This window comes from Heterodontus francisci, chromosome 1 (assembly GCF_036365525.1).
Source record: "Heterodontus francisci isolate sHetFra1 chromosome 1, sHetFra1.hap1, whole genome shotgun sequence".
Lineage (NCBI taxonomy): Eukaryota > Metazoa > Chordata > Chondrichthyes > Heterodontiformes > Heterodontidae > Heterodontus > Heterodontus francisci.
The window spans coordinates 146,546,709-146,573,414 of record NC_090371.1 but is presented as its reverse complement, the minus strand read 5'-3'; the positions used below and the strand labels follow the sequence as shown (position 1 = coordinate 146,573,414).

General features: G+C 44.0%; 1 protein-coding gene across 6 annotated transcripts in view; it reads left to right on the top strand.

Moving 5' to 3' along the window:
* Window positions 1–26,706, top strand: part of pcdh7b (protocadherin 7b) — a 501,318-nt gene that overhangs the window by 35,482 nt on the left and 439,130 nt on the right. The window contains exon 2 of one of the 6 annotated variants that reach the window (XM_068037085.1): window positions 6,141–7,220. The exons of the other annotated variants lie outside the window; for them this stretch is intronic. Coding sequence (XP_067893186.1) covers window positions 6,141–6,188 — 48 coding nt within the window. The 3' untranslated portion in view covers window positions 6,189–7,220. Of the gene's footprint in view, window positions 1–6,140; window positions 7,221–26,706 lie in introns of those variants that run through there. 6 annotated transcript variants of the gene reach the window in all.

The window sequence follows — 26,706 nt, the reverse complement described above, 5'->3', positions numbered from 1 at the left end:
CGGCATTAAATTTCATCTGTCGTTTTGCCTGCCCATTTTACTGGTCCGTCTCTGTCCTCCTGAAATCTGTTACTATCCTCCTCAAAGAGGAGGATATCCTCCTCTGTGCTATAGGATTCCATGATTCTATGATTATACATCTTCATTAACTATAACATGCACAGCAGCTCCACAGCTCCGTTTTAATCTTTAAAAGCTTAGATTTAAAGATCTTGATCAGTAAAACTATTCATGGGTATTTTGGAAAATGCATTGAAGCTATTATCAGTGCATGGGTGCAGTATGAACAAGGCAAACAAGGGGCTGAATGTTACCGGCATGTCGACGCCGCGGGTCGCGACGTGGGGGCCGGTAAAGTTCTGCGGCGAGAGGCCTGCCTTGACCCATGACGTCGAGATGGACCCGCCACAAATTACCGGTGGCGGGTGGGACGTCGGTGCGGCCGCCCCACCGCATGGCGGCACCCCAATTAGGATATGTTGAATGGTACTTACCTCTGCAGATTATGCAGCTCACCGCCTCTCCATGGACACTTCCTGAGTTTACTTTGAACGGGTGGCTGTCACATGCCGTCCCGTTCATGATTAGAAAAGCTGGCGGGTCATCGAAGACAGAATGTTTCGCGACAGAAGGTACGTTCCATTTTCAGGGGTCCCACTCTGCATGCTGGAAGAGAGAAGGGAAGGGGGGATATGCAGGGGTCTCACTCTGCATACTGGAAGAGAGAAGGGAAGGGGGGATACTCAGGGGTCTCACTCTGCATTCTTAAAGGGAGGAGGGATGGAGGAATCATAGGGGTCTTACTCTGCATACTGGAAGGGAAGAGCGGGGATTACAGGGGGTCTCACTTTGCATACTGGAAGGGAGGAGGGAGGGGGCCTGGGCGGCACAGTGGCACAGTGGTTAGCACCGCAGCCTCATAGCTCCAGCGACCCGGGTTCAATTCTGGGTACTGCCAGTGTGGAGTTTGCAAGTTCTCCCTGTGTCTGCGTGGGTTTCCTCCGGGTGCTCCGGTTTCCTCCCACATGCCAAAGACTTGCAGTTTGATAGGTAAATTGGCCATTATAAATTGCCCCCAGTATAGGTAGGTAGGTGGTAGGGATATATAGGGCCAGGTGGGGATGTGGTAAGAATATGGAATTAGTGTAGGATTAGTATAAATGGGTGGTTGATGGTCGGCACAGACTCGGTGGGCCGAAGGGCCTGTTTCAATGCTGTATCTCTAAAACTAAAAAAACTAAAAACTATTACTGGAGGGAAAGCTCTGCAGACATGAAGGGAGATACTGTGTACCGTCCCTCTGTAAACAGTGTACACTCTGCATCTGGGGTGGGGAGGCGGCTCGGCACAGTGATGCTCATGAGCCCCCGCACAAAATGTCACGGGGGCTCTGCGGCGACCGCTAAATGCTGGCAGCCCGCTGAGTTTAAAGGACGCTGCAGTGCAGCGCCCGAATAAAACTCAGCCCAAGGTAGTAAAATAAAAACAAAAAACTGCAGATGCTGGAAATCTGAAATAAAAACAAAATGTGCTGGAAATACCCAGCAGTGGAGAGAGAAGCAAAGTTAACTTTTCAGGTCAGTGACCTTTCATCAGAACTGAAGGTAGTAGAATGCATTAGCTGAGAGATTTAAAAAAAATATTCATTCTTGGTATATGGGAATTACTGGAAAAGTCAGCATTTAATGCTCATCCTTAGTTGCCCTTAAGAAAGTTTTGGTGAGCCTTCTTCAGTCCATGTGCTGATGGTGCTCCCACATTGTTGTTAAGTAGGGAGTTCCAGGATTCTGTCCAGCATGAAGGAATGACAATGTATGTCCATTCCACAATGGTGTATGACTTGGAGGGGAACTTAAAGGTGATGATGTTCCCACGTGTGTGCTGCCCTCTTCCTTCTGGGTGGTGGAGCTTGCTGGTTTGAGAGGAACTGCCAAAGACGCCTTGAAAAGTTGCTGCAGTGCATCCTGTAAACAGTACATACTGCAGCCACAATCGGGTGATGGTGGAGGGAGTGGATGTTTAGGCTAGTTGGTGGATCCACCTGGAACACTGTGTAAATTACAGTTGAGTCCACTCCCATCCACGGAAGGCAACAACTGCATACTAAGCACTCATCAACAGAGGGAGCTGAAAATTGGTGGTTGACTGATCGTGGGCCTTTCTTCAGTCAATTATTCTGAACCAAGTTGACAGCTTATGGGTATGGGAATGAAAGTCTAGTGGTTATGTTACTGGACTAGTAATCCTGAAGATCTGGACTAATAATCCTGAAACTTTGGACTGGATTTTCAAAGCCCACTGGGAGCAGAAGTAGGTGTGCGCATGATTTGAAGATTGCCTTCTTGCAGGTCAGCACTGGCTGCCACTGGAATGCAAAGCTATTTTTAAAGGGGTTCCGGGAAGGAGGGAACGGCAAACCCACGCACCTCCAATTAATCATCTGTTGAGCTCATTGTGGAGCTCATTACCAGGCTTGTCAGGAGCAGTTTGTGATTTTCAAAGGAAGGGCACTGGGAAAACATCATGTCTGGATCTCAGCAGGGTGTAGAAGACATCTACAATGCGGAAGGCCATGAGGTCTATGGGAAAGGCTGATTAACATGACGCAGATACACAAAATATAGGTCAGCTGCTCCAAAAGTGTCACAGAGTAGCCATTGCTGGAGCTGTAAGACTTGCTTTACTCAATGATGAGTGTTAGGAATTTGGAGATGGTCGAGAGCCTGCTGGCATCACTGGGGTAGCTGGGGTTGGCAGGAGATGGCTTGGTGAATGCACAAAGCCCAGCTGAGGGAGTTCAAATGGGAACAAGCTACTGTGACATTGGACAGAGCAGTCATGATTAACTTCAGCAGATGCAATCTCCTGGACAGCAGGAGGCCAGAGGTCCACAGCAGGGGATTGCAACAAGAAGAAGGCACTACCCATGATATCAGGTCTGCTGCCCAAGAGTCAGCTACCTGTAAATGACAGCGTGCCAGTGCCATAGGAGACTGCGCCTATCAAGGAAGATGGTCGTGGACATTCGTGCTCAGATCCACAATGCACTAAGGCCTCACAGCCCCCCTGGCAGTTCCTTACCTGTAGCCATCAAGGTCTCCATCGCCCTGAATTTCTATGCACCTGGATTGTTCCAGGGATCAGATGAGGACCAAGGTGCCATCTCACAGTTGGCAGCTCCTCACACCATCAGGCAAGTCATGGATGCCATATTCAGCAGGGCGGGGGACTACATTCATTTTGATGTAGATGGGCCTGTGCAGGCACAAAGACTATTGGGTTTTGCCTCCATTGCTGGATTCCCTCTGGTGCAGGGCATCATCGATTGTGCCCATGTAGCCATCAAGGCACCTAATGAGCGGCCAATGAGATCCGTCAACAGGAAGGACTTCCACTCCCTCAACATCCAACTGGTCTGTAACCACAACAAGAGCTTCCTCCATGTGTGCGTTTACTTTCTTGGCAGCTGCCATGATTCCTTCATCCTTCGCTAGTCCACGCTTCTTCGGATCTTCATTCCATCCCCCAGGTGCGTGGATTGATCCAAGGGGACGAAGGAAGTCCTTTGAAGAGATGGCTGCTGACCCCTCTTAGGAGCCTTTCCTGCCACCCTCTGGGAAGAAAAACTTCCTCCTCTCCCTCACGGCCTCCAGCATTAGATCCAGGTTAGCATCGATGAAGCAAAGGTCTGCTCTGCCTCTGCTGCCAGGCCTCCTGCTCCCTGTGACATCTCACTTTCCTCTTGTGCAGTTTAAGGCTTTGGCACAAACTGCAGATCTCTCCCTCAGGTCAACAAGCTGCCTCAAGTAACGGCTGCCATGGGATGGCTACATGAGTCGCACACTTCATCTGACCACCTCCATTTCCACCCCCATCTGGTTCTAAGTGGACAGGAAACCCGTATCCATCCCAATTACAGGCTTACCCTGTTGAAAATCTGAACCTGAATTAGTTTCCCGATGGAGGTGGTTGTCTGACCCAAAACCAGACCTGGTTCCTGTTTCCTGCCTCCGTAATGAAAATCAGTTCAAATTCCACTATCGCACTTGGGGCATTTAAATTCAGTTAATTAAATAAAGCTGGAATATAAAAAAAATTATTTTAGAAATGGTGACTATGTAGTTACTTTTTCTGTTAAAAAATTCCATCTGGCTCACTGATGTCCTTTGGCGAAAAAAATCTGCTGTCCTTAACCTTGTCTGGCCTATATGTAACCCCAGACCCAGAGCTAACTGGTTGAGTCTGAAATGCCTAGCAAGCCACTCATTGGACCAAATCACTGTGACAAAGTAACTTTCAGCACATGAACTGCAGTGAATCAAGAGGCGGCTCATCACTTCCTCAAGGTGTAGGGCAATTAGAGATGGGCAATAAATGCTGACCTTGCCAATGATGTTCACATTCCGTGACTGAAGAAAAAAGAATCAGAATTGAAAAAGGGAACAGTGTGTTAAGTGGCAGTATGAGAGAAGTTGAATTTAGGGAGTGCATGGAAAAATATTTGTTGACCATATTTGATAATTAATCTGTGTTTTAACATTTGGAAAGTTATTCTGATCACTTAATTTCTTCTGTATTTTGCTATTGTATATATCTCTGTTCCTTACCCGTTGCTGTTTCTTGTCTATTTTCCTTTAGTTCTTTTCCCCCAGCACTTACCTTGATGTTCTCCCCTTACACTGTCTTTCCTGAAGATGGCAAATCAATCAGGGGTATAATTCGTTGAGCCATAGTGATTTTATCCAGGAGGCCTATTCAAACCTGATGGCTATCATGACCAAGCTTAGCCCTATTGTCACCTCAGGTCCATGCACAGGTGCTTCCAGGTGATCAAGAATGGGAACCCTGTCCAAAATTTCTCCTTCTTATCTGAAGGACAGGGAAATACTCCATTATTTATCTTCCATTATCATTCTAACAACAGTCTGCTGGAGTTCACTGTGTCAGGAAAGAGCTGAAAGACACGACTACCAACAATTGCTTCTCTCTGTGTGTAACACCCATTAAATGGCAGAAAGTTCAAAAGCTAGAACACAGCAAGATCCTTTGTAAAACTTAAAATATTTCACAAAGGTAGTCTTGCTTTCTTTGGAATGCAAAGCCCTTCTTGCTGTGAAGTTTTGATAATTTTATTGCTGACATGCTATGCTTTTCTGAAATAAAAACAGAAAATGCTGGAAATACACAGCAGGTCTGGTAACATCTGTGCATGCTTTTCTGTTTGGGTCTCATTGAAGCTTCTTTTGATACAAGGAGTTTAACTTACTAATAGCACTAAATTATTACTACTTCTATTTCAACAAGCAATAATGAGGCACTTGACCTATGCAGGCCCAATTCAATCCATTCAAAACCCAGTCACTTGCACAGAGTTAAAATTGGGCCCCACACTAACAGATATGTATTGGAGACCATCGGGCTGACATTCCAAATACACACCTAACACATGGGCAAGGCTGTGTATTACAAGCACTCATTTGGAAAACCAGCCCTTAAGACTAAAGTTATGCAGAGGTTAAGCTATTTATTTTGGTGAAATAATCTATAAAATCCATGGTTGATCTCCTTGGAATTAAATCAACGTCGGTGACCAAACAAGGAATGGTCCATTATATCTCCTGCAGTCAATAAAGTGGCAAAAGGTTCACAAATGATACACGCTTGTTGTACATCATGTAATGATCTCAAATGAATGAAAAAAAGAAGGTGGAGCACTATTAAAGCAAAAAGGTTCACAGGACAACAAAGAAGCCATCAAAGCACTGAATCAAAACAATCTTTGTTGGCCTGAATACATGATCGTCAAAAACAACCATTTACTCCATGAGGGAATTAGTATGTCATCAGAGTTGAACAGTCTGGTAAGTTTAAAATACAGTGTTTCTTTTAAAAACAATCTCCCTGAGCAGTACACGTAGTTTGAAAGCATAGTTCATAATGTCTACTTTAATCAGCTTGCTAAATTGAGTTTGTAAAGTAATTAACTCACATGAATAACATTCTCTATCCATATTAATAAGTTGCAATTGAACTATTTAAAGTATTCCATGCCTCTCTAGCATCAGCAACAGTCCTTCTGCATTTCCATTGCAAGTTCAGTTCAAATCATTAATAAATCAAAATCTTTAATGTCTCCACAGATGAGTCATCTTCATCCAGATGTTCTGCATCTGTCCATGAGGCTATAAGCACAGAAGGATATTGAGACCACAGGCAAGGAAAAACCAATATCAGTCATCGATATTATACTACCCAGGGTCACTGTATGAAAAACGTTGGAGAGATCTTTCTTATGTTGCTCCATAGGGCCTTCAGGACTCCACCTTGATCCTCCACAGGGCTTTCACTGGAGCATACAATAGAAGTTGTGAATAACATCAGTCATTAGGCCAGGGTTTGCTGGAGGAGGGTATACAGCTGCCATGTCCAGGTGCAACCTGCAAAAATGCCAGTGTACACTGAATTAGTCACCAGCATAATATTATACATTGATGCTATTCACAGGTAATCTTCTACTCAGTTTGCTCAACAAATTGGTGCCAAAACAGAACCCTTCTCCAGGCTACTCTAAGATATTACCTTTCACAGTTGTATGGAATTCTCTGAGAGCTTTCCGTCAAAATTCTGGGGCTAATATCCAGTTCTCTGTAGCTGAGTTGGGTCTGATCCAGAGAATCACCCTAGTTTGAGTGCTAGATGCTCTGAACGCTTGGCAGTCAGTACTTTGCACATCTGTGAACAGAATAAAGTTGCATAGATTTAGTGCGCAGATCATGTTAAACTGTCATACAATCATAAATTGTATTGCTTTCCAGTCAGTTTTTCCACAACAGTACATATTGTTCCAATATTAAAGTAGTATAGTACTGCAGACATTGCACAAGAACTTACATGTTTTGTTACAGCTTTTTTCTATTTATTTACAGTTATTATCTCAGGTTGTAATAAAAATAAGTGGACTGTTGGTTTTACAGGCTAAATGAGTGTTTACGTGAAATGGGCTTCTATTTCGTGAAGAAAAGACATTTATTTTTATATATCTCCAATGTCATCCTTTTCCCAACCATGCAAGTTTCCAGTCCCATTTTATGTGTATAACACAGCCTTCTGCATGTGCTTGTTCATCTTCCTGGATAACTGAAGCTTCCAGGAATGCTCAGTCACATGTGGCACTTTAATCCTGTGTGTTCTTTTGTCATTAATATATTCATGTTGACAATGTTTTGATATCTTCCAGTTATAACAAATAAATGTTTTCCTCCACATAAATGCTGCATTTGCATCGTTTCCCTTATTTGCTGTTCAACATAATGCACTAGTCAAATAGAATACAAAGGGAGTTTCTAGGACATTTGCAATATACACCCATGTGTCAAAACTTGGTCTTAGCACATGCACATGTTGGGCTGGATTTTAAGGATCCCTCGACATCGGGATCTGTGGCGGGGGACACCGAAGATGGCCCCGGATGAGGCCCGCCACAAACCTCGACGCCGCAAGGCCCGGCCCGATCCTCCCGGCAGCGGTGAGGCACCATGGCGGCCTCACTGCCACTAGACGATGGGACCTGAATTAACATATGCAAATGAATAACATTAATAAATTAGCATGCACTTACCTGGGATCTTACGGGCTGGCCGCAATCTTCGGCCCAGCTGCCCACACTCCCGTGCCTTCAGATCCCCGTCCGGGGAAACGAGGCGCAACACTGGTGGGAGGGGGGAGGAGGTAAGTTTATCAGTGCGTGAATTGGGGGGAAATGGGGTCAAATTAATGTCATGGGTGTAGAGGGTGGTGGGAAGGATTGAAGTTTAAACTTTGTGCAGTTTGGGGGGGGGGGTAAAGGTCAGATGGTAAAGGTTAGTGATTTTGGGAGGGAAAGTGCAAATAATTAATTTAATTGTTATTGGTGGGGTGGGAGAGGGGCAAAATAAATGTATTGATTTAATTTTACTCAATACATCTTTAAATATTTAAATAAGCCGGTAGGGCTGACAGCCCTTTAGAAATGGTACACAGGCATCTGACGCCATTGCTGGGGACGGACAGCCCGCACCCTCCATGTGATTGGGGGTGGCGGCCCGCCCTGGCTATTTGAGATCATGGCGGCTCTTTGGCATGGGGCCGCCATTTTTGAATCAGTGGCGAGCTGATAAAATCCAGCCCGTTATGTGCACTTATGTTAATGAACGTATTCAGTGAGGTATTTAAAAATGAAAGTCTCCCCCAATGGTTCATAAGTTGTACGCTGTGGTACTGACCAGACTGACCATCTTATGTCGTGGAAAATTAGCTAATCTCTCTAGGTCAGCAGTTTGAGAACGAAAATTGACTTCATTGCCTTCAGAACCAGGAAGGGAAAATCAGCCCGATCTCCTGATTGCTATCCAGGGACCCTTGCTTAACTTGTGTAGAAATCAGATGAGGATCAGTGTCAGCTGTGATGCCCTTTACGTAAAGACCTAATCCTAAAGAATGGCTGTTTGGGCAAGATACCAGAGGATTTCAGTGGCTATGGAAGTGTCTGCCAGCATGGATCACTGCCTTTTAGAAAGGAAGAGAAAAAGTGCAGAAAATTACAAGGGCAAAGACATGAATCATATTACTTTAATCTGTTGGAGTAAATTAAACCCCAGTTGAAAGTGTGACTTGCAACACTGATTGTATGTGCCAAGTAACTATTTGAAATTTGCAGCTTGACTTAATTGGATCTGCTTCCTCCCGTAACTGATTTATCGCTATTGCTGATATTTGCAGAAGCAGCTTAGACAGTACCAGTACAATATGTCTGTATAAAAACAACAGTTAGGATATTGCACTTTGGACATCCTGTGAACAAGATAATGACTCACTTGTTGCCATTTACAGACTGGACTTTCTTTCGCTATGTAGCCACTTGGTGTATTCATCTACAACTTTATGGAAAATCATAGAATCACAAAATTCTGTTATACCTTGAAAAAGCTTTGAATAAACACATTTTTCTCACAATAAAACTTTTGTCACTGTTTAACGAATTTCTTGAATTCACAGGCTTTTAAACTATTTCATCTGCTTGATTATTAATTCTTTTTATTCATTTCCTGGGATGAGGGTGTTGCTGGCAAGGCCAGCATTTGTTGCCCATCCCTAATTGCCCTTGAGAAGATGGTCGTGAGCTGCCTTCTTGAACTGGTGCAGCCTATCTGGTGTAGATACACCCACAGTGCTATTAGGAAGGGAGTTCCAGGATTTCGATACAGCAACAGTGAAGGAACGGCAATATAGTTCCAAGTCAGGAGGGTGTGTGGCTTGGAGGGGTACTTGCAGATGCTGGTGTTCCCACATGCTTGCTACCCTGTCCTTTTAGGTGGAAGAAGTCGCAGGTTTGGAAGGTGCTGTCGAAGGAGGCGTGGTGAGTCATTGCAGTGCATCTTGTATATATAACACACTGCTGCCGCTGTGCGTCGGTGGTGGAGGGAGTGAATGTTTAACATGGTGAACAGGGTGCAGAGCAAATGGGTTGTTTTGTCCTGGATGATGTTGAGCTTCCTGAGTGTTATTGGAACTGCATTCATCCAGGCAAGTGTAGAGTATTCCATCAAACTTCTGACTTGTACTTTGTAGATCGTGAACAGGCTTTGGGGAGCCAGGAGGTGGGTTAGTCGCTGCAGAATTCCCAGTTTCTGACCTGCTCTTGTAGCCACAGTATTTATGTGGCTGCTCCAGTTCAGTTTCTGGTCAAGGGTAATGCCCAGGATGTTGATAGTGGGGGATTCAGCAATGGTAATGCCATTGAATGTCACGGGGTGATGATTAGATTCTCTCTTCTTGGAGATCCTCATTGCCTGGCACTTGTGTAGCGTGAATGTTACTTGCCACTTGTCAGCCCAAGACTGAATGTTGTCCAGCTCTTGCTGCATCTGGACACAGACTGTGTCAGTATCTGAGGAGTCATGAATGGTACAAAGCATCATACGATCATCAGCGAACATCCCTACTTCTGACCTTATGATGGAGGGAAGGTCACTGGTGAAACAGCTGAAGGTGGTTGGGCAGGACATTACTAATTAATTAATTAATTCTACTAACCATCCAGGGATTCAAGCCTTGCTTCGCGTAGTGATTTCCTAGAATGGTATTTCAATTTAAAATGCATGAATTAATATTCTGTTTTTATGGTTTCTCTGCATTTTAATGTAGAAATGATGTACTTTGTTTTCCTTACAGTCTAAGTCTACTCAGTATTTTAGCCCTAAGCAGTGTTAACCTTTCAGAACCACAAAATCGTATATTGTCACCTGTAAGAAATAGCAAGGGCATTATATCGTTAAAGAAGCAAATAATAACTGGATGCTGATGAGTGCCTGGGATTTCATGGCTATTAATTTTGAACTTTTGATTGCAATATTGTTTTACAAGCTCAGATGCTGCCAGGGCACTGCTGAGCTGTGACAGAAAGAGTTCCCGCAAGACAAGACACATTTATCAGAGTGTGGTTTTTAAACACAGTTTGGGAAATGGCAAGGAAACAGGATAATTTCATGCAGCTGGAGCAACATCTCATATCAGGATTGAATGGTAGTAGTCATGCCACAAGCAATGTGGTCACTTTTTTATGTAAGACATAAAAACAGAGAAATACTACATGTGGAAAAATACTCACACTTTTGCATTCTACCTACTTTTAGTGTTTTGAAAATGATCTTAGTATTTCATATACATCAAATTGTGTGTTATATTTGAACATTAACTTATTTTTGAGTCACATTTTCATTCACCTTCACCACTTAGAAAAATCCTTAGTGCTGATTTTAACCTAATCTGCCCAAAGGGACTGGGTCACGTATGAGTAGGACCCCTGTTTTATATCCTGCCTGCTTTTACTCTGCATTCCTTCATAGAAACGTAGAAAATAGGAGCAGGAGTAGGCCATTCAGCCTTTCGAGCCTGCACCCCCATTCAATATGATCATGGCTGATCATCCAAACTCAATACCCTGTTCCCGCTTTCTCCCCGTATCCCTTGATCCCTTTAGCCCGAAGAACTATATCTAACTCTTTCTTGAATATATTTAATGATTTGGCCTCAACTGCTTTCTGTGGTAGAGAATTCCACAGGTTCATCACTCTCTGGGTGAAGAAATCTCATCCCAGTCTAAATGGCTTACCCCTTAGCCTGATGGTTGATTTTGATTTAGCCTATGTCCGCTACTAAATAACGAGTACTTGTTTTAAATGGTCAAAAGTTCAGTTTTTCAGTGTGAATGGGATGGTAGGCAGTCAAACATCACCTTCACAGCTACTCACTAATTGACGTGTCAGCTTGACTCAGTTAATAGCATTCTTACCTCGGAGTTAGCAGGTTGTGTGTTCAAGCCCTACTCTTAATCTAGTATAATCTAGGCTGATACCTTTGTGTAATCCTTAGATTGTGACCCCTGGTCCTGGACTGCCCTGCCCATCGGGAACATCCTGCATCTAGTCTGTCCAGTCCTGTTAGAATTTTATAGGTTTCTATGAGATCCCCTCTCATTCTTCTAAACTCCAACGAATAGAAGCCTAATCGACCCAATCTCTCTTCATACGCCAGTCCTGCCATCCCAGGAATCAGTCTGGTGAACCTGCCCTGCACTCCCTCCATAGGAAGAACTTCCTTCCTCAGATAAGGAGATCAAAACTGCACACAATACTCCAGATGTAGTCTCACCAAGGCCTTGTATAATTGCAGCAAGACATCCTTGCTCCTGTACTCGAATCCTCTCGCTATGAAGGCCAACATACCGTTTGCCTTCTTAACTGCCTGCTGCACCTGCATGCTTACTTTCAGTGACTGGTGCACAAGGACACCCAGGTCTCGCTGCATCTCCCCCTTTTCCAATCTACCGCCGTTCAGATAATAATCTGCCTTCCTGTTTTTTTCTACCAAAGTGGATAACCTCACATTTATCCACATTATACTTATATTTTCAATGTAAAGTGAAATCATACAGGGTATAAAATATGTGTCGTACACAAACCCTGTCTTGATCTCGCCATTTTCAGAGCAACTTGCAACAATTCCTTTCAGGCCTGATGGTTGATTTTGATTTAGCCTATGTCCACTACCACTGGTACTAAATAACGGGTACATGTTTTAAATGGTCAGAAGTTCAGTTTTTAGTGTGAATGGGGTGGTAGGCAGTCAAACTTCACCTTCACTGTATGGGCACAGCTACTCACTAATTGACGTGTCAGCTTGACTCAGTTAATAGCATTCTTACCTCGGAGTTAGCAGGTTGTGTGTTCAAGCCCTACTCTTAATCTAGTATAATCTAGGCTGATACTTATGTAATACTGAGCCAATGCTGCTTTATTGGAGGTGCCATTCTTAGGGACCATTTTAAATTGCTTTACATTACTTGAAGAGCAGAGAGTTATCCTGGTGCCTTTCTTTAACCAACATCACCAAAAAAAAAGATTATTTGACCATAGTTTATGTGACCCTGATGTGTACAAACTAGTTTACCTGTATAACAACACTGACTGCACTCCTAAAGTAATTCATTAATTTTAAAGCACTTTGAGACATCCTGAGGATGTGATAGTGTTCCAAAAATGTAACTTCCTTATTTGAAAATGCTACATTAGGAGGCTCTTTACTTTTGTGTTTTCATTATAGGAATGCATGCTTTTTTTAACAATCCATTAGCCTTTTCCAGTCTTTTGAAATATGCTAATTTATGTCTGATTCTTTGTGGATCTGAAAGATAAATGGCAATAGAGGAGAATTCCTCTGATCACTAATGGATTAGCAAGATTGGAAAATTGCGCATGTCACTCAACTATTCAAGAAAGATGTGAGAGGGATATCAGGAAACTATAGGCCAGTTAACCTAACATCTATTGTCAGAAAATTGCTGGAGTCTATAATTAAGGAACACCTTGAAAATTTTCAGCTGATCAGAGAAAGGCAGTGTGGATTTGTAAAGGACAGGGCATGCCTGTAGAAATTGACTGATCATTTAGAAGTGGTGACTAAAGTATTGAACAGGGGTATGTCTATGGGTCTTATTTTATATGGACTTTCAGAAGGCATTTGATAAAGTCCCTTGTTATATATGTATATATTGCTATACTATCTGTAAAGTGCTAGGAACTAATTAGCTAGGAACTAGTTGTTATGTGTAAGTGTTCCAGTGGGGGTCTCATTCACGGCTGCACTGGGGAGTCATGTTATACGTAACACAAGAACCAGTTGTATCAGAGTTCTACACCACAAAGCATAGTGTTGAAATAAACAAGACTGACGCCAGCCTTTTCCAAGTTTAAAATGTGATTCTTTCCGACATCTGGGAACTAGAAAACAACATAAAGATGAAACATGGTGGCAGCGAGTGTCTGTAAATAAACCTAGACCATTTTTAAAAGCATCAGACTGAGAAAAGTGACCAAAGTTAGTGCCAGAGACAGAAAAAAGAACTAAGTCATTCATGCGAAAATTCTAAAAAAAAGCGAAATGTCAGCCTGGACAGGAATGAATGTACTGCTACAGCCTATCATGAATTGGGAAGCTGATGATGTCATATAGGCATTTGAGAAGTTTAAACAAAAGTGCAATTTGGCATTCCGTAGTTTCCTAAAAGGCACTAGTGAAGAGGAAAGGGTCAGCTATCTCCTTCTGTGGGCTGGAGATCAAGGATTAAATTTATTTAACAGCTGGGACCCAGTGAAGAGGACAGTAGAAACCCAGATAAAATTTTTGAAAGATTCAGCACCCATCTCCAGTCAAAATCAAATCATTGGGCATACCGATATCAATTCCAAGGCCTCAGACAGGAACTAGGTGACCCTATTGACAATTTTGTAGCAAGATTGAAAAATGCAGCCAGAAAATGTAAATTTAAGGACACAGATGAATGGCTGATAGATCAGCTCATTTGGGGTTCTGCACATCCTGTAGTACAGAAAACTCTAATCGGACAGGACAAGCTCACAATATCGCAGGCGGTAGACACTGCCAGAGCACATGAAGCCACGAGCAGACAGATGAAGACTCTGACTTCCCAAATGGCTAGCCTTCAGTTAAGCCAAGAGACAGGCAGCAGGGTCGATGCAGTGAAACTAATGAATGTACCCCAAACAGAAAGAAAAATGTGCAGGAGCTGTGGACGACCACATGAATTGACAGATAGAAGGAAATGTCTCGCATTTGGATCAACCTGCAGAACTTGCAGAAAGACCAATCACTGGGAAAAGATGTGCAGATCAAGGCAAGAAGGTGGTAGACGAATCATCAGAGCCGGAGTAACAGGGCGAAGGAATAGCGAAAGAAACCAAAACATCCATACCCTGGAAGATGGCGATGGGTTTGAGAACACGATAGACATAGGAACCACAGAATTGCACTAAATGTCTGGATGTGACAGTTCCCAGCGAAAAGAAATTCACATAACCATTCAGATCAGGAAGAGGCTGAGAAATAAGCCCACAACGATAAATCTGAAGGTGAAGATTGATACGGGAGCGCAGAGTAACATCATCCCGCTCAGACTATACCAGAAGATATTTCCTGAAAGTTTGGAGAAAAATGGTTAACCAAGGAAAGGTGCTCTGAAACCAAACAATGTCATGCTAACAGCATATGGGGGAACTGAGATTCGACAACTAGGAACAACCCAAATCAGAGGGACACATAAAGGAAAAGATGTAACTGTATGTTCTACATCACAGAAACAGATGGTCCAGGTATCCTGGGGTTGAGCAGTTGTGAAGAGATGCAGATTATGTCAGTAAACCATGAGGTGAAGGAGGCGACACTGAGGGTTGAAGATAGTAAACCCGTTGAAAAGTGCTCTCCGATAAGAAGCAAAGACGATCTGGTACAAATGTACCCAGAGTGTTTTGATGAGACGGTTGGATGCTTTGATGATTTTGAGTATCACATCACTATTGACCCAGTGATGAAACCAGTGATTCATCCCCCACATAAAGTACCAGTTCAACTAAAAGGAAAGCTTGAAAGAGAGCTCTGAGAAATGGAAGAAAAGAAGGTGATCGCCAGAGTCACAGAGCCTACAGATTGGGTAAATTCCATCGTGGTGAGAGAGAAGCCAAATGGATGGCTAAGAATTTGCCTAGATCCCAAAGATCTTTTAACCAAGCAATAAAGAGGGATCACTACCCTATTCCAACATTGGAAGAAATCACACCAGCACTGGCAGAGGCAAAGGTGTTCAGCAAGCTTGATGCCAGACATGGCTACTGGAATGTGAAGCTAGACGCAGAATCTTCACTGTTGACAACATTCAACACACCCTTTGGATGGTACAAATTCCTGCGTCTACCCTTTGGCCTCAAAGTGAGCCAGGATGTGTTCCAACAGAAAGTAGACGAGACGTACAGGGGATGCAAAAGAGCAGTTGGCATAGCTGATGATATCCAGATATATGGTGTAGATGGAAAAGATCATGACAACCATCTACATGAAGCCATGGAGAGAACCAGGAAAGCTGGGATTAAGCTGAATGCAGACAAATGCATTGTGAAAGTGACAGAATTCCAGTTCTTCAGAATGGTGTACACACCTGATGGAGTTACTCCAAGCCCTGAAAGAATCTCAGCCATCTCAGGGATGGAAGCCCCAAGAGATGAGAGAGTTGAAAAGTATCCTTGGTTTGAGACAATATGTGAGCTCCTTTATTTCGCACATGTCAGAACACACGGCAAACCTACGGGAGCTGATGAAAGAAGATGTAGAGTACCAGTGGTCAGAGTCACATGACAGGAGTCTCAACAAACTCAAAAAGGTAATATGCAAGGAGACAAGTCTGTCATACTACGACAGAAAGAAACCTGTCACTCTGCAAGTAGATGCTTTCACAAAAGGACTGGGAACAGCCCTGGTATGAGAGGGAAAGCCAATAGCATTTGCATCCAAAGCTCTGACATCAGCTGAGACAACATAGTGCTTTTGGCAGTTGTGTGTGGATGTGAGAAGTTCACACATATCTCTATGGGAGGAAGTTCACAGTGGAGAGTGATCATCGTCCACTGGAGCAGATCTACAAGAAAAATCTATGTAAAGCACCAGCAAGATTGCAGAGGTTACTCTTGAGGCTTCAGAGTTATGATTTCACTCTGAAATGTAAGCCAGGAAGAGAAATTGTGTTGGCAGGCACCCTATCTCAGATGTCACCACAGGAGAAATATGAGATAGAAGCTCTAGGCATAAAGAACGTAACACCACCGAAACTGAGTCAAATTAGGGATGAGACCAGCAAAGATGAGGAGTTACAGATGCTGTCTCAGCAAGTGATCCAGGGATGGCCTGATAGGATACAGCACACACAGCCAGCAATACGGCAGTACTGGTCTATCAGAGATGACGTCTCACTAGAAGATAGTGTTCTGCTGGCCGGATCCAGAATAATCATACCCAAAACAATGCAGGAAGAACTTCTCCAAAAGATACACGAAGGCCATATGGGAATGGAGAAGTGTAAGCTCAGAGTCAGATCAGCTGTGTACTAGATAGGCAAACACAAAGATATCGAAAATATGGTGTCTATATGCAATATATGCCAGAAGTACAGAAACTCCTAACAGACAGAGGAGATGATAGCCACTGAAGTACCACCCAGACCATAGCATATTGTGGGAGTCGATTTATTCACCCATAATCAAGAATGGTATGTCATAATCGCAGACTACTACTCAAAATTCCCTTTTATCCGGAAGATGAAAGACTTGAGAGCCACAACAATAATCTCAGCAGTATGAGTTCTGTTCACTGAGCAAGGGATTCCTGAAAGGTTAATATGTGACAATGGCACTCAATTTACATCCAGAGAATTTAAGGAATTTGCTGAACAGTATGAGTTCAACACCATCACCTCATCACCACACTACCCACAGGGACACAGATTTATAGAAAGACATGTCCAGACGGTCAAAAGAACATCTGTGAAATGCCAAGAGACAAAGGAAGAGCCAAACCTGGCCTTATTGTCACTCCAATCCACACCTCTCAAGGCTGACATGAAATCACCTGCAGAGCTGTTAAATGGAAGAAAATATAAGGCAACTCTGCCAAGCAAAATACATCCTTCAAGTGACCAGGAGGAAGTGAGACAACAACTCACTGAAGCACAGGTAAGAGGAGAAAACACTTCAACAAATATGCTAAATCTCTATCCGAGATGTTGAAGGACAAACTGTGCACGTACAGGATCCAACCATGAAAACCTGGAGCCCAGCAAAAGTTGTTAGTGAAGCCGAGACTCCAAGGTCATATATCATTGAGACCAAAACCGGTAACTGAATGAGAAGGAACAGAATCCATAGTCGACCTACACCTGAGCTGGAACAACAGAAAAGACCATCAACAACTCCAGCGAGAAAACATCAACAACATCAACAGCAAGTGACACAACATCGCCTGTACAGCGTGCCAACTCACCACTGAGAGCAACAAATGCCAAATCTACAAGATGGAGGCACAACATCTTACCACCCAAGTGATACCGTGAATAATATATTTTTATATATATATATTTTTAAAAAGAATACACACTATAAAAGACTCTAAAAAGGAGTTCAGATTATTTCCACAAGTCAGATGATAATCTTCTTTATTTATATTGACAGTTATATTGATATAGGGGCATTATGTTTTCAGGAAAAAGGGATGTTATATATGTCTATATTGTTGTAGTATCTGTGAAGTGTTAGGAACTAATTAGCTAGGAACTAGTTGTTATGTGTAAGTGTTCCAGTGGGGGTCCTCATTCACAGCTGCACTGGGGAGTCATGTTATATGTAACACAAGAACCAGTTGTATCAGGGTTCTACAGCACAAAGCATAGTGCTGATATAAACCAGACTGACTCCAGCCTTTTCCAAGTTTAAAGTGTGATTCTTTCCAACATCTGGGAACCAGAAACAACAGAAAGATGAAACATCCCTCATAAGAAACTGTTAGCTAAAGTTGAAGCTTGTGGAACTGAAGGCAAATTATTGACCTGGTTAGGAAATTGGCTGAACGGAAGAAGACCGAGAGTAGGGAACAATGGGCAGGTATTTTAATTGGCTAGTGGTATCCCATGAGGATCTGTGTTGGGCCTTCAACTATTCACTGTATTCATTAATGAATTAGATGATGGGATCGAAAGCCACAGATCCAAATTTGCTGACATCACAAAGATAGGTGGTATTGCAAGCAGTTTAGATGGAAGCATTAAATTATAAAGAGGTACTGATAGATTAAGTGAGTGGGCAAATTTGTGGGAAATGGATTTCAATGTATGCAAATGTGAGGTTATGCACTTTGGTCCTGAAAAGGATAGAACAGGGCACTTTCTAAATGGTGAAAAGCTAGAAACAGTGGAGGTCCAAAAAGACTTGGGGGTTCAGGTACATAGATCATTAAAATGTTATGAACAGGTACAGCAAATAATTAGAAAGGTTAATGGAATGCTGACCTTTGTACCTAGAGGAATCAAATACAAGGGGGTGGAAGTCATGCTTCAGCTATGCGAAGCCCTTGTGAGAACATACCTGGAGTACTGCAAGCAGTCTGGGCACCACAATTGAGAAAGAATATATTGGTCTTGGAGGGAGTGCAGCATAGATTTACTAGAATGATACCTGGACTCCAAGGTTTAAGCTACAAGGACAGATTAAGCAAACTATGGTCATATTCCCTGGAATTTAGAAGATTATGGGGTGATTTGTTCGAAGTTTTCAAGATATTAAGAGCAACAGTTAGGGTAGATTGGGTGAAATTATTTCCGCTAGTTAGGGGTCAGGGACAAGGGGGCATAGTCTAAAAATTAGAGCCAGACTTTCAGAAGTGAAATTAGAAAACACTTCATCATGTGAAGGGTGATAGAAGTTGGAACTCTCTCCTGCAAACGACAGTTGGTGCTCGATCAATTGTTAATTTTAAAATTGAGATTGATAGATTTTTGTAAGCTAAAGTTTGTTAAGGAATATGAGGCATTGCCAGGTACATTGAGTTAGATTGTAGTACAGTCATGATCTCACCGAATGGCTGAATAGGCTCGAAGGGCTAAGTTGCTTACTCCTGTTCCTGTGTTCCTGTCACAAATATTTTGTTTTTGATTTCTAGCCAAAGTAAATGATTTAGAATCTATTCCTGATTTTGCTCGAAATAGCGAATGTAGGAAATCTTCCAGATATATTTCCAATGGGATAAAAATTCCAATGTGCTACCTGCCATGCAGCATGTTCTTGGAGCATATATTTCAAAATTGCACACTCTCAATCTGCAAGTTTCCTTCCATTAACTTAAAGAGGTGAAAAATTGCTGGCTGGGAATATGCAATTTTGTGAGATATGAACGAGTGGTGCATCGGAAATTTTACCCCAGTTCCACTAATAGATCGAGAACAGGTCTTCTGCCATGCGTCTATTTTTATACTAACTCAGTATAAAGTCAAACACAATATTCGTCTATGGTGTGGCAGCAAATGACCTCACTACTTCACTTCAACATTGTGCCATTTTACATTCATAAGTTATCATCATTTGTATTTTGTACAAAACTTTATCAGGAACACCTAGGATCTAAAATCCTTTAACATTGCTACAGATAAATTGCTTGCCTGCTAGTTGATTACTCAAGCATTGCAGTAGGTAATGAAACTTGAAAAATGAGTCAAAAAGTTAATCAAGACAATGGCAGGATGATGATTATTGTATGCCAAAGATTATTGTTTGAATTTAAATGCAAATACTTCTTCCAATTTTTAGAAAGCTGCAATTCCACTTGATTTACTACACTCCTGGGCTCTTGTTAATTACCTCACCCATGCTACTTGACACCAATTTTCATTACAGAGAACATTCAAAGCAATATCCTGAATATTTATCATAGTACAGGTGATCTACTAACCATGGGGTCAGGTTTCCAAGACTTTAAATGTAAACTAACTGGGAGTGGGGGCGGAATCGGGTACTAGAGGTCATCTAAGAAGTGTCTCGTCTGTTTTTTCTTCACGAGTCTTATGAAATGTTTGAGTGTGATGTTTTGGAATTTGGATCAATGATTTGAATATCTTGCCTATGTTTTTGGACATTTTTTGATTTCTCCTGTAACAGTTCAGCAGAACACAGTGATTATTAGTTTGTATCAACTGACAGTATTCAAGCAAGACGTATTTAAACATCTTTTTACAAGTTGGCAGGTAAGGGAACCCCTGATGCACTGCTGGAGGAACCTTGACCTTTGCCCTTATCCAACAGGAGGTTCTTGCTGCCTGTGTGGATGAAGGCAAAATATGCAGGGTGTATGAGGAAACTGAACACAACACCATTGTACAGGAGGCAGGATCCAGTTGTAGGAACCAATGACATTGGTAGAACTAAGATTGAGGTTCTGCTGAGAGTTTGAGGAGCTAGAGTCAAAATTAGTACAGATTCACAAGTAATTATGGCCAGGATTTAACTGGAGCTTGTGGCCCCACCCACTGGCTGGAAAGTAGAGGGGTGAGCCTGCCTCCACTGGTTCGGTTCTGGAAGCCACAACGTAATTTTGTGTGGCTCTGGCAATTAGTTGCCTGAGGTAGTGGCTTCCACCCCCATGACGCAGAATGTCCCATCTCCAGGAGCTGCTGGCCAATCAGAGGGCTGGTAGCTCTTCAATCCCAGCAATGCCGTTGGAAGTGGTGGCTGCAGCTGGGACTGCACGAGACCCAGACCCAGCCAGCGATGGAGGCCCAGAGTTCAGGTAAGTGGGGTGGGCTCACCAGGGCCAGTCAGGCAGACTCCAGTGAGGGAGTGGTTGGGGGGGGGGGGGGCTCCGATTGGGAGGCCAGGGGGATGGATCAAGCAGGGGTGGCCCTTTGCACTGGAGAGGGGAGGGCCCTATGTAGTGCGTTGGTGCATTTAACCTTCTAATCTGTTTGCCTCTATGCCAATTTGTACATGTCTTGGGTAACAATTCAAACATTGACTGGAGGGAACCCCACTTCCACCGAGCCCGCAGTCGGGCCCCTTGCCACATGGTGTGGGCATCCCCTCCACTGGTAAAATACCAACGGCGGTCGGAAAAGGCCCTTACATGGCCATTAATTAGCCACTTAATGGCCTCAATTGGCCCAAGGGCTGGCATCCACCCTGTTGCTAGTAAAATGCTAGTGGAGGTGGGTAGGTGATGGGCATGGTGCCCTCCACCACCACCATCCCACCTGATTTTACACCCCCTCACCTGCCTGCCACTGGCTGGAGGGGGTGGGTGCGGGGAACGCGGGTGTGTGTAAATTTCCAGCCAATGTTTGGATTGTTACCCAAGACATGTTCAAATTGGCATAGAGGCAAACAGATTAGAAGGTTAAATGCATGGCTGAAAGAGCGGCGCGGGAGGCAGAGGTTTGATTCTTGGGCCACTGGCATCAGCTCTGGGGAAAGAGGGAGCTGTTCCATGGGATGGGCTCCATTTCGAGCAGGCTGGGACTTGTGTCCTGGCGAATCAAATAAATAGGGTGGTTGATAGGGGTTTAAACTATTGAAGGTGAGGTGGGAGGATTCAGGAAAGGATAAATTCAAAAGCAATAAGAAAAAATCTAGGCTGTCGAGCAGAGTAGCGATTTAAAAAAAAATAAGCTGAGAAAGGAACAGAGAGAGCCAAATACGAGGGCATTCGATGATATCAGGAAAAAAATAGGAAAACGTTTAAGCTAAAGGCATGATATCTAAATGCATGAAGCATTTGCAACTAAATCAATGAATTAATAGTACATTTAGATATAAATGACTTTGATCTAATAGCCATTATGGAGAGGGTGGTTGCAGAATGACCAAGGCTGGGAACTTAATACTCCAGAATACTTGACTTTTAAGAGAGTTAGGCAATATGGAAAAGGTAGCCTTGATAATAAAGGAATGGATAAAAAATGTAGAGAGAAAGGACCTTAGCTTGGAAAATTATGATGTAGAATCAGTTTGGAGCTAAAAAATAACAAACGGCAGAAAGCACTGGTGGGAATAAATTATAGAGACTTGTGGTATTGGGCAGAGTATAAATCAGGAAATTAGAGATGCTTTGAGCAAGGGTAATACAGTAATCATGGGGGTACTTCAATCTATGTATAGATCGGGCAAACTAGATTTTCAATAATAGGGTGGATGATGAATTCATGGATTACATTCAAGATAATTTTCTAGATCAGTATGTCAAAGAATCATCTGGGGAAGAGGCTATTTTAGATCTTGTACAATGAGACTGGATGAATTAATAACCTTTCAGTAAAGGAGCCTCTTGGGAAGAGTGATCATAATGTGATAGAATTTTATCTTGACTTTGAGGATGATTTAGTTAACTCCAAAACTAGGGTCGTAAATCTGAACAGCAAATACTACATAGATCTGCACAGCAAAAGTTGGCTAAAACAGATTGGGAAATTAGATTAAAAGATATGATGGTAGATAAGCACTGGCAAACATTTAAAGAAATAAGTCATAATTCGTAATGCATATACATTCCCTTAAGGAATAAGAACCCTACGGGTAAAGTAGTCCAACTGTGGCTAACAAGAGAAGTTAAAGATAGTAGAAGATTAAAGGAAGAGGCTTATAATGTTGCCAAAAAGAGTAGTAAGCCTGAGGGTTGGAAGGATTTTAAAATTCAGCAAAGGATGTCAAAGAAATTGATAAAGAGAGAGAAAGTAGAATGAGACTAAACGAGAAAAGAGACATGAAAACAGATTGCAATAGTTTCTGTAGATATGCAAAAAGGAAGAGTTTGGCAAAAGTAAACATGAGTCCCTTACAGGCAGAGACAGGAGAAATTATAATGGGAAATAAGGACATGGCAGAGATATTAAATGGATACTTTCGGCAGGATTTTCAAACCCCACAGACAGCAGGAATGGCAGTGAGCAAATTTGAACATCGCGTTCTCAGAGGTTAGCACTGGGTCTCGCCGCCTCCAGAATGCAAATCCAATTGTCACGGTGCTGCCAATGGATTGGGTGCTTGCCTCTAATTAAGCGACTATGGAGCTCATTAAAGAGCTCACGAACAGGCTTGTCAGGAGCAGGTAGCTATTTTTAAAGAGTGGGAGTGGGGAAAATGCCATGGGGGAACATGACAGGGTTGTGAAATCGTGAACAATGTGGTGGGTCATGAGGGCTATGGGAAGAGCTGATGAAATTAAAGCAGAGGCATCAAATAAAGCTCAGCTACCTCAGATCCTCAGTGTGTATATTGTTGAAGCTGGAAGAGTTATATATTACATTGGAGAGTGGCCTGAAATCGGATAGGGAAGTGAGCCTGCTGGCATCACGGAGGCAGCTAGGCTTGGCACAGAAAGGCTTGGTGACAGTTTAAGGCCCAGCTGATGGAGGTCAGATGGGATCAGGCTACTCTGACATTGGACAGAACAGCCAGGATGAGCTGCAGCAGATGCAACCTCCTGGACAGCTGGAGACCAGGGCATCACAACGGGGCATTTGCAAGGAGAGGAAGGCGCTACCCAAGACATTGGGTGCACAGCCCAAGAATCAGCTACCTGCAAATGACAGAGTGCCAGTGACAAAGGAGGCTGCGCCTATCCAGGCAGATGGTCTTGATCCTGTGTGCTCTGATCCACAAAGACCTGAGGCCTCATGACCCCCATGGCAGTCCCCTACCTGCAGCCGTCAAGGTCTCAGGTGCGCTGAACTTTTGTGCAACCGGATCGTTCCAGGGATCAGCTGTGGACGTAGATGGCATCTCACATTCAGCATCTCATTAGGCCATCAGGCAGGTCACTGATGCACTTTTCAGGAGGGCAGGGACTACACCCACTTTGACACAGATGGGCCTGCACTGTCACAGTGGCCATTGAGGTTTAATGCCACTGATGGATTCCTTCAGGCGCATCACCAATTGTACCTATTGGGCCATCAAGGTATCCAGTGACCGGCCAGTGAGATCCATCAACAGGAAGGGTTCCACTCCCTCAACGTCTAACTGGTCCGTGATCACATCAAGAGCTTCCTCGATGTGTGCAATTGATTTCCTGGCAGCTGCCATGTCTCCATCTTCTGTCAATCCAGGCTGCCTCAGTCCTTCACTTCAACCCCAAAGTGCATGGCTGGCTCCAAATGGACAAATGGATGGCTACTGACCCCTCTACAGGAGCCCTAGTCAGTGGCACAAAGAAACAACTAATGCCACCTGCTCAGCAGGCCAACCATTGAACAGGTCATCGGGTTTCTGATTCTTGTGACTCTTGTGCCTGGATCGGTTGAGTGGCACCCTCCAATACCCTCCTGCAGTGGTCTCTGTCATTGAAGTGGTTGCTGCACTCTCCATAACATGGCCCTCCAGAGAGGTGTGGACCTTGAGAACAGTGAGGCCCTGGAAGGAAACTACTCATCGGGGGAGGAGCAGGAGGTAAGAGAGCAGGAGGAAGAGGGGGCCGTGGGGGATAACACTGAAAAGAGACGTGATCCATCTGCATGACGAGGTGGCCTCCTGCTGCAACCCTCCAGGAAGAGGACCTCCCTCTTCTCCCTCATAGCCTCCAGCGTTATATCCAGGTGGACATCGATAAAGTGTGGGTTTGCCCTGCCCCTAGTGCCAGGCCCCCAGCTCCCCTGTGACATCTCGCTTCCCTCTGGTGCAGTGGAAGGCAGACCTCTCCCTCAGGACAACCAACAGCCTCACTGAGCAGCCTACATGAGCCCCACATTTGGTGCTGGATTTTGTGTAGGAGGCAGAGCTCCTGGCACTGGGCCGAAAAGGCGGGAGGTGGTGTGGGGGGATCCCCACCTCGGCCTTTTTGTGCCGCCCACGGTGCGATCCTACATTTTGTTCTTTAAGTGTCCCATGCTGGGATCCCGTCCCTTTAAAGATGGGGATCCCGCCTCCAAGAGCTGCTGGCCAATCTAAAGGCTGGCAGCTCAGCAGTATTGGCACCATTTGCGTGCAGTTCTGGTCGCCACACTACCAGAAGGACGTGGAGGCTTTGGAGAGGGTACAGAAGAGGTTTACCAGGATGTTGCCTGTTCTGGAGGGCATTAGCTATGAGGAGAGGTTTGATAAACTCGGATTGTTTTCACTGGAACGACGGAGGTGAAGGGGCGACATGATAGAGGTTTACAAAGTTATGAGTGGCATGGACAGAGTGGATAGTCTGACGCTGTTTCCCAGGGTGGAAGAATCAGTTACTCGGGGACATAGGTTTAAGGTGCGAGGGGCAAAGTTTAGAGGGGATGTGCGAGGCAAGCTCTTTACACAGAGGGTGGTGAGTGCCTGGAACTTGCTGCCGGGGGAGGTGGTAGAAGCAGGTACGATAGCGACGTTTAAGAGGCATCTTGACAAATACATGAATAGGATGGGAATAGAGGGATACGGTCCCCAGAAGTGCAGAAGGTTTTAGTTTAGGCAGGCATCAAGATCGGCGCAGACTTGGAGGGCCGAATGGCCTGGTTCCTGTGCTGTACTGTTCTTTGTTCTTTGTTCACTAGCAGGAGCAGTGGCCACTGCCGATATTGCAGAGGTCTTGGACCCAGGCCCGGCGCTGGAACCCCGGATCCAAGGTGAGTGAGGTGGGGTTGCCGGGGCCAGTCCAGAAGGCCCCGGCAAGAGGGTATGGGCGGGTGGTTGTAAAGCCCGGGGGAGGGGGATCCTGGGAAGTACTTTAATTCCCAGCCGGGGTCCTCCGTGGGTCACAGATTACACACAGAAGAGGGACAGCCCCCCAATCCTACAGAGAGGATGCCTCGTTTTACAAGGCACCCTCTCTGTGAGGTGGAGGCATCCCCCCACCAATGGTTTTATCCTAGCGCGGCAGGAAGAGGCTCTTAAGTGGCCATTAATAGGCCACTTAAGGGCCTCAGTTGGCTTCTGGACGAGAGGGCTGAGGCTGGTCTATCTCGCCCCTGGCAAGATCACCCTCTGTCCCCTGCCCATCGCGCTTTTATGGGCTCCCTTGTCTCTGACCCCATTTCGGGGGGACCCATAAAATCCATCCACATAAACCGCCCATAAAATCTGACCCATTGCCATTTTCAATCCCACTGGCTTTAAGAGGACAGGAAACCCATCTCCATACAAATTAAGGCTTTCCCAGTTGAAAATTACAGCCTGAATCAGCTTCCTAGAGGTGGCAGGTTTCAGACCAAAAATCAGCCCATCCTCCTGTTTCCCGCCTCCACTTTGAAAATCCGGCCCCTAATATCTGTCCTCGTGGTAATAGACACGAACAAAATTCCTGAAGTAGTGGGGAACCGAGGGTCTAATGAGAATGAGGAACTTATCGTAATTCGTATTAGTAAAGAAGTAGATAAACTAATGGGACTAAAAGTTAACAAATCCCCTCAATGTGTTGACCTGCATGCTAGCATTTTAAAAGAGATAATGGATGTATTGGTTTTGAACTTACAGAATTTCCTAGATTTTAGACTGATTCCGGTGTTGGAAGGTAACAAATGTAACTCTGCTCCTCAAAAAATAGGGAGAGAGAAAACTGGGAACTTTAGGCCTTTTAGTTTGACATCGGCAGGAGGCAAAATGCTAGAATCTATTATTAGGGAGGTGGAATCAGGACACTTAGAAAATTTTATGATTGGGCAGAGTCAACATGCATTTATGAAAGGGAAGTTGTGTTTGACGAATCTATTAAGAGTTTTTGGAGGTTGTAAGGAGCAGGGGGTAGATAAGGGGAACCAGTGGTTGCAGTGTTTCCAAAAACATTTGATAAGATGCACAACATGTTATTACACAAAATTAGGGCTCA